The sequence below is a fragment of the Mercurialis annua genome, linkage group LG1-X, assembly GCF_937616625.2.
Source record: "Mercurialis annua linkage group LG1-X, ddMerAnnu1.2, whole genome shotgun sequence".
NCBI classification, from domain to species: domain Eukaryota; kingdom Viridiplantae; phylum Streptophyta; class Magnoliopsida; order Malpighiales; family Euphorbiaceae; genus Mercurialis; species Mercurialis annua.
Window position 1 is genome coordinate 60,394,412 of NC_065570.1, and position 15,753 is coordinate 60,410,164.

At 28.8% G+C, this 15,753-nt stretch overlaps 1 protein-coding gene across 1 annotated transcript; it reads left to right on the forward strand.

The window, feature by feature from the left end:
- The first annotated feature begins 848 nt into the window (after positions 1 to 848).
- Positions 849 to 4,758, forward strand: LOC126664995 (leucine-rich repeat receptor-like serine/threonine-protein kinase SKM1). The gene is made up of 2 exons (XM_050357642.2): positions 849 to 3,508; positions 4,195 to 4,758. Exons 1-2 carry the CDS (start codon positions 1,006 to 1,008, stop codon positions 4,560 to 4,562), a joined length of 2,871 nt encoding a protein of 956 aa, XP_050213599.1. The 5' UTR covers positions 849 to 1,005; the 3' UTR covers positions 4,563 to 4,758.
- The last annotated feature ends 10,995 nt before the right edge of the window (positions 4,759 to 15,753 follow it).

The following is a 15,753-nucleotide window of genomic DNA, read 5'->3' on the forward strand; positions in this document are numbered from 1 at the left end:
GAATTATCTGAACTAATAATTCTTTGTCATAACTTATTCTGACAAAGTATTATAAATCAATCAATGATCATATAGTATGTTTTAATCATTAGGAAAATGCTAACCAATTAAGTTTCACTATGGATTCATATCATATTGGTTCTCCTTCATAATATATTTTCCTTATCTTCTTACATTCTTTTTATAAAAACTGAAAACTATTAATAAACCATATCAATCATATTTGTATTGATATGAAACGTAAAAAAGGAGTTGGTTGGTATTTGAGAAGCGCTCAGTTGGTTAAACAAATGAAAGAATTTAACTATAGAATCAAATGCTATGAATACTATTTTGGATATTAAAAACATAAAGGGTAGTATGTGATATGTAGTTAGACGATTGTGTTATGTTAGTGAGACAATATTTTAATATATCTATCATATTTATAAGGCGATATGTAAATTAGACTATGCACTTATTAGCATGTAATATCTATTTCTTGTGAAGTTGTCAGGATTGGTTTGCAAACATTTTTTAGTATCTTATTCATCTGCTTATTTCGATTATTTCTTAATGAACTCTTGAATAAATAACCATTCTACTATAATGTATGAGTAATTTTCATAAATAAAAGTAAAAAACGAAAGGTAAAATCTAAAAGATTGAAAAACTTTTCAACGGTCACAGGAAAATACATGTCACTGTCCGAACTCAGTCAAAAGATAATTTTGGTAAAATCCGACAAAATCAGAGTCTTTTCCAACATATGTCCCTTATTTCCCTTTTCAAACACTTTCTTCAAGGTGCACTTTTGTAATTATGCCCTCTTTATTATCATCTTCTTCCCATTTCTCTTTTTCTTAATCATCTATTTATACACTCATTTCTCTTCAACCCCTCACTACTACCATATTAATAAGATCAGCTATATATAGAAACTCGTGTTGATTTATGGTTTCATCTTTTGCAAATTTTTACAGCTTCAGATCCTAGAAAGATCATTATCCACTCTGCTATAGACAAATGGCCAAGAAATTAGGACCTCGAGCTCAAGAATGTTCTTCAATGGCGTTTTTTTTCTTATTCTTGATGAATTTTCACATGCTACATGCAGAAGATGAGCTTGATCTTCTTTTATCCTTCAAATCTTCCATTAATGACCCTTTTCATTACCTCTCAAACTGGAACTCTTCAGACAGTTTTTGTCTGTGGTCAGGTATTACTTGTAATAACTCTTCTCGTATTAACGCCATTGATCTTTCTGGTAAAAACTTCTCCGGCGAGCTTTCTTTTTCAATCTTTCAGTTGCCATTTATTAAAACTGTCAATCTTAGTAATAATAATTTCTCTGGTTCAATACCATTTGGTTCAGTTTCCTCTCTGGAAAGATTAGATCTGTCTAATAATATGCTTTCCGGGAAAATTCCTCAACAAATTGGATTATTTTCGAGGTTAAAGTTTCTTGATCTTGGCGGAAATGTTTTAGTGGGTGAAATTCCGGTTTCTATTACAAATATTACAAGTTTAGAGTTCTTGACACTTGCTTCAAATCAATTAGTTGGTCAAATTCCTAAAGAATTAGGCCAAATGAGAAGCTTGAAGTGGATTTACTTTGGCTACAATAATCTTTCAGGTGAAATTCCACAAGAAATTAGTGGTTTATCTTCTTTGAATCATCTTGATCTTGTCTACAATAATTTCACTGGTTCGATCCCATCTTCTCTTGGAAATCTCACTAATCTTCAGTATCTATTTCTTTATCAGAACAAGCTTACGGGTCCGATTCCGGACTCGATTTTCCGTCTCGGAAATTTGATTTCACTTGACCTTAGTGATAATTATCTCTTCGGTGAGATTCCAGAGCTTGTGGGTCAATTGAAAAACTTGGAGATTCTTCATCTTTTTTCTAATAAACTCACTGGAAGAATTCCTGATGCTTTGAGTTTCTTGCCACGACTTCAAGTTCTTCAGCTTTGGTCTAACAATTTTTCCGGGGAGATTCCGAAGGATCTTGGAGTGAAAAACAATCTCACCGTAATAGACTTATCCACCAATTCTCTCACCGGGAAAATTCCTGAGGGCTTGTGCAGTTCAGGGAAGCTTTTTAAAGTTATTCTTTTCTCAAACTTACTTGAAGGTGAAATACCAAAGAATTTGACTACTTGCAGAAGCTTGAAGCGAGTGCGCCTTCAAGATAATAGCTTCTCCGGCGAGTTACCTCAAGAATTCACTCAACTCCCACTCGTTTATTTCTTGGATGTTTCCGGCAACAATTTCTCCGGAAGGCTCGAGTCGAGAAAATGGGAGATGAGTTCACTTCAAATGCTGAATTTGGCAAGAAACAGATTTCTCGGAAGCTTGCCGGATTCATTTGGCAGTGATCTGATTGAGAATTTGGACATGTCTCAGAACAGATTTTCAGGTGCTATTCCTCGCTCTTTTGGGAGGTTATCGGAGCTAACGAACCTCAAGATCAGCGGAAACCAACTCTCCGGAGAAATTCCAGACGAGTTATCTTCATGCAAGAAGCTTGTAAGTCTAGACCTGAGTAACAATCAACTCACCGGGAAAATCCCTGAGAGTTTTTCAGAATTTCCAGTTCTTGGTCAGCTTGACTTATCAGAAAATCAATTATCAGGAGACATTCCAAGAAATTTAGGAGAAATTGAATCGCTTGTTCAAGTGAACATCTCTCATAATCATTTTCACGGTAGTTTACCATCCACCGGAGCTTTTCTTGCCATAAATACAAGTGCAGTTGCCGGAAATGAACTACTCTGCGCCGGCGGTGACACGTCATCAAGTGGCTTGCCTCCATGCAGAAAGACGATCAAGAATCATACTTGGTGGTTTTATATTGTTTGTATTCTTGGTGCTTTGTTTCTCGTTATCTCTGTGGTGCCTTTTGGATTTATTTTGATACGACGTCGTTTAAGGAATCTAGAGCTGAAAAGAGTAGAAAATGAAGAAGATGAGATATGGGAATTGCAGTTCTTCAGCTCCAAGGTATCAAAATCAGTAACAATGGAAGATATTTTATCGTCCAAGAAAGAAGAAAACATCATTTCTAGAGGCAAGAAAGAGATTTCATTTAAGGGAAAATCAATTTTAAACGATATGCAGTTCATCATAAAGGAATTAAGTGAATCAAATTCAATTCCGTTGAACTTTTGGCACGAGATAGCGGAATTTGGTAAGCTTCAGCATCCGAACATCGTAAGATTAATTGGAATATGTCGTTCCGATAAGATTGCATATTTAATTTTTGAGTACAAGGAAGGCAAAAATTTGAGCGACATAATTTGCAATTTAAATTGGGAAAGACGAAGAAAAATTGCAACGGGGATTGCTAAAGCTCTTCGATTCTTGCATTGTCATTGTTCACCGAGTGTTTCAGTTGGTTTCATGTCGCCGGGTAAAATTATTATTGACGGAAAAGATGAGCCTCACCTGAGATTGAACCTCCCTGATGACCTAATTTGTTTTGATGCCAAGTGCTTCATTTCTTCAGCTTATGTTGCTCCAGGTTAGTCACAACTTTACCCTATTGCTAACATTACGAGTCATTATTTTTTTATAACCTATAGTTATTTGAAATAAAATTCATTATATTCAACAATTTATATGATTATAGTAATTATTATAGGGAACATTCTTTCATTTAGAAATACTAAAAAAATAGATGAGAATTTTGTCAGAGATATTGGTAAGCTTTTTCTTTAAGTATGTTAGTATTTATATATCAGTCCAAATCATATTTTATGGTTGGCATGCCAAAAGAGATTTGTAAGGGTGACAAATCATGACTCAACACTAAATTATGAGAATCGTGAAGTAGAGCCATAATGTGCGTATGTATATATATATATATAACTTTAATCTGTTTTACGTAATGAAAATACCCCATAGCCTATTTAAAAATTGATTATTTAATATAATGTTGAGAAATATCGGGACATTTAGTCCACTAGTGCAATGATGTCTTGGTGGCACTTATATTTCATGTTAAATTTGTTTTTTTATTAGGGTGCCTAAAAGGTTAGAAAATATTATAAATAGTAACACTGAATTGAATTTTATATTTGAAGTCTAATAAAATTTAAGTAGAGAAATTTATGAAGAAGTCAGATATCTTTTATGAGGTTTCATTAATCTTGTCCATGCATGCACATTACAGACTAATTATAAGATAAGAACTCATCTCCATTGCAGAAACTAGAGACTCAAAGGACATAAATGACAAAAGTGACATGTATGGATTTGGCCTCATTCTCATCGAGCTATTAACCGGAAAAAGCCCCGCCGATCCCGAATTCGGTGTCCACGAGAGCATCGTCGAGTGGGCCCGGTATTGCTACTCAGATTGTCATATCGACACGTGGATCGATCCAATGATTAAAGAAAATCTATGCATAAATCAGAATGAAATTGTTGAAGCCATGAACTTGGCTCTTCATTGCACAGCCACTGACCCTACAGCTCGACCATGTGCAAATGATGCATTCAAAACCTTAGAGTCGGCTTTCATGACAACTAGTTCTTGCATTAAAAATCTAAAGTTATCTTCAATCATCACCTAATTTTTGTGCAGGTGTTTGTTTTTATATTGTTTTTTTGGTATTTTAATTTTAATTGGATTTTCTAGCATAAGATGTTAAATAGAGAAGATTGTTACTGAAATGTTTTGTTTGATAATGGTATGTTTGACATAAGTTCGGAGTGTAAAAATGTAGATACTGAACGAACATTATATAAAACTATAACTTTTCTCTTTTAGTACATAAAAGTTGTTCAAATTTTTTTTTCAATGTTTTCTTTCGGTGTGATTACTCTATGAATATGTCACGTCATTTTTATAATAAATTAATGAGTGTTTAAACATTTTATTATAATTATCGTTTATTAAAAATTATTTTGACATTGCAAATATCTTATTAATTTGCTGTATGAATGACGTGACACAACTGTTGTGATGAATAATTATTGATTCACCTATATGAAAAATATATTACCTATAGTATGACGTGACATGGTATAATTAGATTAAAATCTTCAATCAATAATGACTATGACCATAATTAAATTATAGTCGACTCTCTAATAATTAATATACACAGTGAATTAAAAATTTATTAATTATTAGAATTATTAATTTATTAAATATCTTATATGACGTAAAATTGAAATTGATTCTTTGAAATTGTATTAATTATTAAAATTATTAATTTATTGAGTATTAATTATTAGAGGGTATATTGTACGGTATTTTTTTTTATTTTTTCACCTTCAACATTATGGTAGTACTTTATGAGTGATAATTCATGGTTTGCTTAGATTGCAACTTTCCAATGCTAATGTGATCCTCCAAGTAATATATGTGTGATGGTCTTTAGCTGGGCTCATGATTAAGAAAGAAAGCATTCACTTAAATTGTACTAACACATGAATTGTTGGATAATAGGCTTACATTATGAATATTTTGCATTTTATTTTAAATATCCAATGTAACACATTTGAATTAATTGAAAAAAATAATATTTTTGATGAAAATTATGTAATTAAAAGCCAAAAAAAGGGCAAAAACCAAAACTATAAGCTTTCGCACAAGAAGTGTCGCACAGTAGAAAGCTACGGCTTATAGAAAAGGCTTAAAATAAAAGTCCGAAAATAGAATACAAAGAGGGTTTTTAAAAAAAATCTAAACCCGAATAAACAAAACTTTTGTTACAATTCTTAAAAAACCACGCTGACTTAGTAAAGCAATTAAAAACCACATCTTCCTTGTCCGATGCCTTGCTTTGAAAAACTCTGATATTTCTGCACTTTTAGATTTCCCACACCACCAGACACCAAAAGACCTTCCAAAACTTCTGATAGAGTCCTCTCGAAATAATTTCCTGCCATTGAATAGTTAAATCCACAAAAGAGTTAGAAAAAACTCAAACCACATCTAACTTCTTGAGAATTACCACACCAAATACTTCTCGTAAAGCTACAGTCAATAAAAATGTGTGCTTGCGTTTTCACAACACCACACAACGAACACAAAGAATTATCCACTGTAATAATAGATCGAATAGCCAAAAAATCAAGAGATATAACTCTATTATGTAAAGCAAGCCAAATAAAAAACTTAACTCGCGGTGGCTCTAAAGATTTCCAAACTTGATTGAATGGTAAAACCATGTCCTGCATATTTTTCCTATTCTGCAAACCCCTATGAATGACGTCAGCTGCTATCCAAGATCGTGATTCAGCATCAGCAAGTCTTCCATCTTCAGGCTGAGTTATTTGTTCTCTTAGAGAGAATAAATGGATATGTTCTTCTGTTCTTAGAGAGAACAGCATAGACGAACTACATGAACAACACCGACAAATCGGTTCTTGGGCCAGCAGCAGCGACGGAGATCTGACAGCGTTTTCCGGAGGAGGGCCGATAGTGGTTTGTGGTAAAATAGGTTGAATTTAATTTCAATTGGTTTAATGAGAGCTAATCAGGAAAATGAGGGATAAAAATACTAAAAAATATATAATAAAATTGGTAAATATTATAAACATTAAGGTTATATTTGAATCTTTTTCGTATAAAGGTAAGAAAGCCACGTCATCAATTAACAGTTGTTTTTAACAGCGATGGACAAAAGGGTTTAATTGTTCAATTTTAGAACAACGAGAGTTTTATTGTACCCAAAAATAATTAAGGGCTTATATGTATTTTTAAAGAAACTACGAGAGCTTTTTTTATCTTTTGCCTAAAACATTAGGATAGTTTTAAAAAAATTCCATCAATAAATTTTTTTTATCTTTATATTATACCCTTACACTTATATTTGTACATTGATATTATATTATAATATTAATACTTTATAAATTGTATTTATTTTAATAAATATATAATAAAATTTAAAAAAATGTATCTTATAAGTATGTTGTTATCTATTATTTTCTTGAAATTACACAAATGCATGTATACCTAATAAAATATCTATATTTGTACATAGATATTATATTATGGTATTAATACTATATAAATTATAGTTATTTTAATAAATATATTATAAAATTAGAAAAAATTAAAATTAAAAAAAATGTATTTTATAAGTGTGTCGTTATCTTTTATTTTCTTGAAATTACATAAATGCATGCATACCCAATTAGGTCAAAATCAGGAAAAGAATGTGGAAATATAGAGGGCTGTTTCCAACCATGCTAGGCCACAATCTTTCTTGTTTGTGACCCACTTTTGGTTCTATATATATTGTAATGATAGCATCTCATCTCATCTCATCTCATGGATCTAGGGTTAGCTCTTTTTTCATTTTTGCTTCTTCCCTCGAAGCAATGATGATATTTGTGAGTGAAGAACCCTTTGGCTCAATCAGAACTGGGGGCTAACACTGTTAGAAGATTCCAGCACTACGCAACAATCTAAACGTAAGAATTTAAAGTATAATCATCACGCAGTTACTTTTGGCTGGCATGCAGAGATATGATTTCAATTTCAATTTTATCTTAAAAGTCTCAACAGATCGATCATATCCATTATCTATATAATTCTTGGAGACCATGCTAAAGGCTCTTTTATGCCCTCTTTTTAATTACTTTCTAGTATATATTTTTCCATCAATGGAGATTAAAACAGTGTTGAATGTTGATTTGGTTTATGGCAAACGGTTAGTTTCTAAATTTATTTTTAGTTTTGAATTCTTGATTAGTAGAATAACCATAATTGGATACACGTGCGTTCCATTGGATAATATAATACATCAACAACCCACTTAACACAATTAGTCCAGTTAATGTGGAACAGTTTACCAGTAGCGAAAGCAAGTAATGTATGGACGCAATTCAAGGAATCTACACAGTTTATTACCATATGGACGGAATTTATTATCAAATGTACATTAAATAAATACTCTCCGTTTCAATAGAATTGTCCACTTTATCTTTATCTCAAAGTTTTAAAAAATAACACGGGCACCGTTTTTAACCTAAAACGGAAACTTGGTCATATATGCAAAAAATTGATAGTCCGTGTATTTATATGCCAAAATTAAAAGTTCGTGTCAAATACTAAAAACACGCGAAAGTTTGTGATTTTTTGTACATTTAGACCAAGAAAAATATATTTATTATTTGTCTTTTCATGTATTTTCATGTTTTGCCCTTTAATGATAGTAGATTTTTCAGAGAGTTCTTTTTAAGATGAAAAGAATGATAAAAAAAGAAATTTAATGGTCAAATATTCTAAAAATAAAAATGGAACTTTTTAGATGGGACATTTCAAAATAAAATATAAGACTTTTTAAACGGAATGAAGGGAGTACTAAAATCTGTTATTTACAAGAAATGGAGGAGAATTTTAGGATAAAATATATAAAAAAAGTGGACAACTCTATTGAAATTTATATTTATAATTTTTATAACTTGAGTAAAAAGGGGGTTTTAAAAGGGTCTGTGTTTATACAAAATGGAAGATTTACATCTATACTATATATAAAAGCGCGGATGGGAATGGAGGAAGGGGGATATGCACATTTAAGATAATATTCTTTTTAGGTCAAACCCATCCTCAGGTCCCTCTACTCTTCACTTTTTTTTCATCAGGTCCCTATATTTCAATTTGACGTTTACAGATCCTTTGAATTTCAATTTCTTTGTTATTACATCTTTTTATGGATGGAATTTGGAGAGTGTACCTCACTCTCCGTTATTGAGACTGTGGAAAAAATATATAACATTTTTAACTTTCAAATGAAGTAAAAAATACCTTAAAATTCTTATATTTAGTTTATACTACATTAAAATCCTTGTACTTACTCTACAAATTAAAATCAAACCTTATTTCTTTTAAATTATTTATTATATTATTATAAATTCATATATTTATAGATAATTAATAGTGTAGCATTAACTAATTAAAATTAATCAAATAATTATAATTAGTTTATTATTTTAATTTATTTCGGAATTTAATTTTTATTTTGAAATAAAATTTAATCCGTAATTTTAGTCCCACCATCGTTTTCTCCCCCACTCCGATCGGCACCCATTAAAATTTATAAAATATGATTATTAATTAAAAAACTATTGAGATAACTATTAGAATTAGAGTACCAATAAAAATAAACTACTTATAATACTATTTCAAGATAATTATCTAAAATTTTAACTAAAATAGACTATTTTAAATATTAATAATTGTTATTTTAATTATTATTTAATCATCTAAAATTTTAATTGAGATAAACTATTTCTAATAGATTACTTATTTAGTTATTGTTTGATATTCGATATTTATATTCTCTATATAATATAAATTATTTCTAATTAACTAATATTTCAATGATATTTTATACTTAAATATAGTTTATAATTATAAAAATAATTATTAATTAAATATAAATATAATTATTTTAATTTATAATTTATATAATTATTTGATGAGTGACATTATGGGTCATATATAAAACATGTAAAATGACACAAGAAAATAAAAGTGTGAAAACAAAAGAGGTTTTTACATTTTTAGGTCATAGCAAGACCGCGCCCATGTACTCATCGTGTTTGTTTTGTCATCTAAAGAAAGAAAAATATTTCTCATCCTCTATTATTGAGTTTTATAGAATATGGGACAATTAACTTTTTAATCTCTAAATAAGTATTTTTTTATATATATAATTACAGTGGGGGAATGCTTGTGGAATAAAATAAATCCACGACCTTGACAGTTTGCTGTCCAACGCTTATATCATTTGAGCTACAGCTCGTTGGTAATTTCTAAAGAAGTTGGATCAATTTTTTTGAGGATAGTCGTCCCTATATGCTCGTCCTCTTAACTTCAATATTTTATAGTGTATTTTTAGTATTTATAAAAAATATGGAAAAAAAGAGTGAGTGACGGAGAGGAAGAGAGAGAGAAATAAATATATTACGTAAATAACATTTTTTATTTAAAAAATAGGTATTATTATAACAAAAACAAAATTTTAGAGTAGAAATATAAAAGTGCTAAAAACTGAAAATATTTATTTTATTTTTTATGTGTTGAAGTAAACATTATAATTATTTTAAAATAGAAATTGTTTTTTTAAATATTTTAATATTTTTTAGGACTTTTTACTCAAATAACAACCATTCATGTTTGATTTACTTTTATACTGACTCATATTTGACATTTCAAAACTATCATAAAAAGAATTTATTACTTTTATACCATTCATATAAATAGAGCTTTAATAACACAAATCCTCATAGAATTAAGTGGCAATATGCCCCCTATATTTGTAAGCAATAACAATTAACACATAAATTAACTTTGTTGGCAAATCAGTACACGAACTTGGTGATTATAGGCAATTTGCCCCATTTTGGTAATTTGCTCCTTTAATTTGTAAGTTAATTGTATCTTAAATTGGCAATTTGCCCCCTAAACTTGTAAGTTAATTTGCCAAAATGGGCTAATTGCCCATAATCAACAAGTTCGTGTATTGATTTGCCAACAAAATTAATTTATGTGTTAATTGCCCATTGCTTACAAGTTGAAGGGGGAAATTGCTACTTAAGTCAATCCTCATAATTACAATTACTTTCTCTCTACTCAGAATTCTCTCTCTTTTCTCTTTCAACTCACCTTTCATACACTTAGATCGTCGTTCCGCCTCCGCCTTACCGCCTTCGCCGTTCCGCCTCCGTCTCGCTGCCATCTTTCTTTTATCTTTTTGATTTTAGATATGAAATTTTTTGTTCTTTTTTTTTTATCATTTTCAGATATGTAATTTGTTTATTTTTTACCGTTTTTATCACCATTAAACATGTATAAAGAGTATATTTAAAAAATCTAATGCTCACTTCATGTTATGAGAATAATTTTGTGATTTTATGGAATAAAATTCCATTATTTCTGTATTTTTCTTGTGTTTTGTTGTATTTCTGCGTTTTTTTTATTCTACAGAACGATTTGTTGATGATGATTGATTGTTGAATTATTATAATGTTACAGTGTTGTTGATTTCATGTTGACTTTATGTTGATATCAACTGATTTTATTTTTGATTTTAACATTGACAAATAAGATAATATTGTCTTGAAATAAACTGAAAAAATTAAATTAAATTAAATTGAGACTAGATAATTATATGGTAGCATCGGGGAAGAAGACAATTAATGATGTTGAATTATTGTAATGTTACAGTATTGAAATTGTGTTGATTTTCGGTTGATATTTTGTTGATTTTAACATTGGTGAATAAGACAATAATGATGTTAAATTATTGTAATGTTACAATATTGATCTTATGTTGATATTGTGTTGATATTATGTTGATATTTAGCTGATTTTAACATTAAAAAAAACACATTATATGTAAAATAAAATAAAAAAATTGAAATTAAATTGAAAAAATGTTGAAAAAAATAAAAATTAGTGTAAAAAAAGATTGAAAACTTTAAATTAGTTAGTTTAATATATATGTTGATTTCGTGTTAATATTAAAACTGACAAAAAACATTAACAGTAAAAAAAGTTAAAATTCAAAAAATATTAAAAAAAATAAAAAAAATTAAAATTAAAATATGTGATAAATATTAAGTGCATGAAAATAATGGTGAAAAAATATATTAAAAATGATGAAAGAAAATGTTGAAAAATGAGAGTTGATATAAAAAATAAATTTTTTTAAAAAAGTAGTATAAAAGAAAAAAATTTAATATGAAATATAAAGATTTAAAAGAGATAGTAAAAAAGTAAATGTTAGAAAAAAAAAACACCATTTCATATAAAAAAAAACCCTATTTTTTTATGTTCTGAGTATTTATGTAAATAGTCCAATACATCACTCAACAAATAGCCTAAAGGGTCTGGGCCAGGATCCTTCAATCATATTATAAGCTCACTGTACAATTTAAAAGATTCTGGGATTACTCTAGGGTTAAGGGGAATAACAATTTTAACTTGATTCTTCTCCATGCATATTTTAAGTTTTCATATAGAATTGCATCTTTATTGACAGGGCGGACCCAGTCCTTTGAACTAAGTTGACAACCGCCCTCCAATATCTTTTTCTTTTTATTAAAAAAATATAATTATTAAATTTTCATTTTTGAACAATTAGCTCTCTTATTTTATGTTATTTTAAAATTCAGTCCCTCTCTACTAAATACCCCCCCTTTTTTGTCCCCCTCCCCCCTGTTTATTGATGTATCAAATCTGTCCAAGGGCATTTTTCAAAAAATATATGTTTGTAAAAGTTTAAAGAGGGCATTCATAGATATAAGTAAAATGAAAAAACATGCATATTTGAGTGAATTGATGGTTTATTAGTTGTAGTGTCTGTCTAGAGAACATTGGGCAAATTAAAGCTTTATTTTGAGAAGTCACTCTCAGCTTAATAATTCCTAAATAAAGCTTGACTTGGACTAGGAGCTATAGTTCTAAATCAACATCAAAACTGCCTAATGGAAGAATTAGATGCTCATTTATCCATACAATAAAAAGTTAAAGTCATTTTCTGATCAAACCTTAAAATTAACACCACTGAACATGTGGTTGATATGATTTAATATATGATATGAGGGACGCTATTTTTATGTTTTATTTTTGTTAAAAGTTGTCACCAATCAAACTATGAATCATTATTTTAAAAATCAAATCTGATCGTCTAGATCAACCAGTTCGATTGCAAACTGGAGACCAATTGGATTCGATGAGATTAGTTTGGTTTGAATCTTCTTTAAAAATCAAAAGTATGAATCAACTTAACCAGAAAAAATAAAAAAATTGTTGAATTGGTTAAACCAAAAAAATTTATAGTTCTTTACCTATTGATATGAGTAATCGGATAAGACTTTCATGCAGCTGGTCTAAACCAGAAATGATGAAGAAGCGTCATGAGAATATGTGAAAAGAAATTCAGTTATTCCTCTAACGCTTAAATAAGTATAATAACGAGAAAGAATAGTAAATATTAAAGGAAGAGATTAATGGCGGAAAAAATTCAGAGTTGCCATAAGAGATCAAGTGAAAAAATGTGTTATGTGCGCATCACGTGGGAGACACTTGTGATTTTATTTTTCTTGACCCGGTAGAGAGTTTAACATGAAAAAAACTGAGAATTACTCAATTTCAGGGTCTACATGTTTTTTTAATTTGACTTCTTGATTAGCTTTGTTTTCTCTTCATCCTTGTTCTTGGTTTTATGAAGTTTTTAGCATTATTTTAGTCTATTTGGTTCATTTTATTTGGCTTTAATTCTATGTTTTTAAGGTTTTAACCTTAGTTGATATTTGATAGAAGTCAATTATATGTGCCATTTCTAGAAATTCTGAGGCATCTTGGCATTTCAAAGGTCACAAGAACATTTTAGGTAGCTCTTATACGGCTCAATGTTCAAAATATATTATAATTCGGATACCTGTTTATATTATAATTTTACATAGTTTTATTAATTTTTTATTTTAAGTACATTTTTTTATTCTAAATGACCACTTGTCACTTTTTTCTTTTTCTCTTTCTCTTTCTCTTTCTCTTTCTCTTTCATTTCTTCTTCTTTTTCTTTTCTGTTTCCTTTTTTATTCACTATTTTTCTTTTTCTTCTTTATTTCTTATTTTCTTCTCCATTTTTATTTTCTTCTTCGTCGTTCCTTCATCACTCTGCAGTCGTCCCGCCATCGTTCTATCGTCGCTCCATATTTTTTTTTATTTTTTTTAGCAAATTTTTTCTTAACTCGTGGTGATTATTACGATTTATTTTAACATTCAGATCTAAATATATTACTCTTGATCTTTTTTTTTTCAATTTTAGATCTAAAAATATGCATAAAAACAATTTTATAATGAAAAAAAAAGATTTTCTGCACAAAATTAATTTTCTGTAAAAAACACAGCGTCTGATTATCATATGAGTATCACTGCATTATCATATCAGTATCATGATACTACAGAAAAAAACGATTTTTTATTAAAAAAATAGTATCTGTTTATCATATGAGTATCGCCGTATTATCAATATCGGTATCATAACATTATATGATTACGATATAGTTATATGATAATACAATAATGTTATGATAAGGTTTTTGTGATAATAAAATGATAAGGTTATGTTAATATGATACCTACATGGAAAAAGAATTATAAAACAATTATGATAACGAGATGATAGTGTGAAGACAATAGTATGATAAGGTTTTATGATAATAAAATGATAAGGTTATAATAATTGTATGATAATATGATACCTACATAAAAAAAAATTATAATAACGAGATGATAATGTTATGACATCTACATAATAACAAAGTAAAATCATAATTATACTAAAACCGAGACTAAAAGTATAAATCTGAAAAAAAATGATTATTCTCATTTTTGAGGTAAATACGTAACAGTCCTAAATTATTGTTTAAACAATAGATGTGGTGGGCAATATTATATTGATGTTATGGGTTTATTTCTTCACAAGTGTAAAAATATTTCTCTTTGTAATGAAAGAAAATGAAGAACATGCATAGATATTTCGTCTAATATTTTAAAAAAAATTCGACCTTTTAACTCTTTTTTAATCCTACTCTAACATTTAAAATTGGTCAATTTTACTCTATTTCACATTTTCTCGTTTTAATTATACTCCAATTTTTTAATTTTCTTACTTAAAGGATGGAATTATTCAATCAACTAAATTTAAAGATAAAATTAGATTCATTTCCATTCAAAAAAATATAAATAAGTCCTTTATTTTTAAAAACTAACCAAAAACCATAATCTAATTAAAACTAATTTAAATTTTTAATTAATTAACTAAATCTAAACAAATTTTAAACATATACAATTAATATATGTTAGACATAGAGAACGTTTTTAAATTTTTTCTAAATAAAAAAGGCATCAATTTAATATTTCAGGGTACAATTGAAACACAAAAATATAAAATAGGAAAAAAAAATTGGTGATTTTTCAACGTGGGGTAGAATTGATAAGGGGCTTAAAGGTCGGGTTTTTTTAAGGCATTAGACTAGATATTTATATCTATCAACAATATTAAATTTGCAAGCAAAGTGGATTCAAGTATTCCCGGGGAGTATAATATTTTTCTTATTTCCTCGGATTATAAAGTTAAAACGAGCAAGTCTAAGTCTTTAATTTTGAATTCTCTATCTGGACAAAAAAAATTGATGCTATAAAGATTTTCCAAAAAAAATATTAATATTTTTTGGTCATACGTAACCGGTCATTATTTAGATAGAACAGAAAAATACAACTCGACATCAGTATACAAGTTTGTGCACTCAACCTTCAATATATACTCTTTTACATGCAAATTGTATTTACATTTTTCTTCACCCTTTTAATCTTTTTCTTTCTATTTTTTATTTTTTTCTCATCATTTATATTAATTTAAGTGTCGAAATAAACTGTCGAAAAATTCGATGTTCTCTTGACATTTATTAATCCTTTCATGTTTAGACATGTCGCAGAAGATCTTATCCGATTAAAATACTGCGATGAACAAGAAACAGCATTGCACATAAAAAATACACTATTTTTAGAGATAAGCAAGATGACATAAAGTAAAACAAAAATAGAATATAGTAATAGCACAGAGGCCGGGACAAAAGGAGAATATAGTGGCAAATTCTGGAAATGTGGTGCCCATATTTCGGACCACCAAATCAATCTTATAAAAAGACGTTCTTAAATGTTTGATTTAACAAGTGCGGTGGGCACATAGAAACAGTGATGTGACCAAAGATTAGGAAATGCATACAAATATT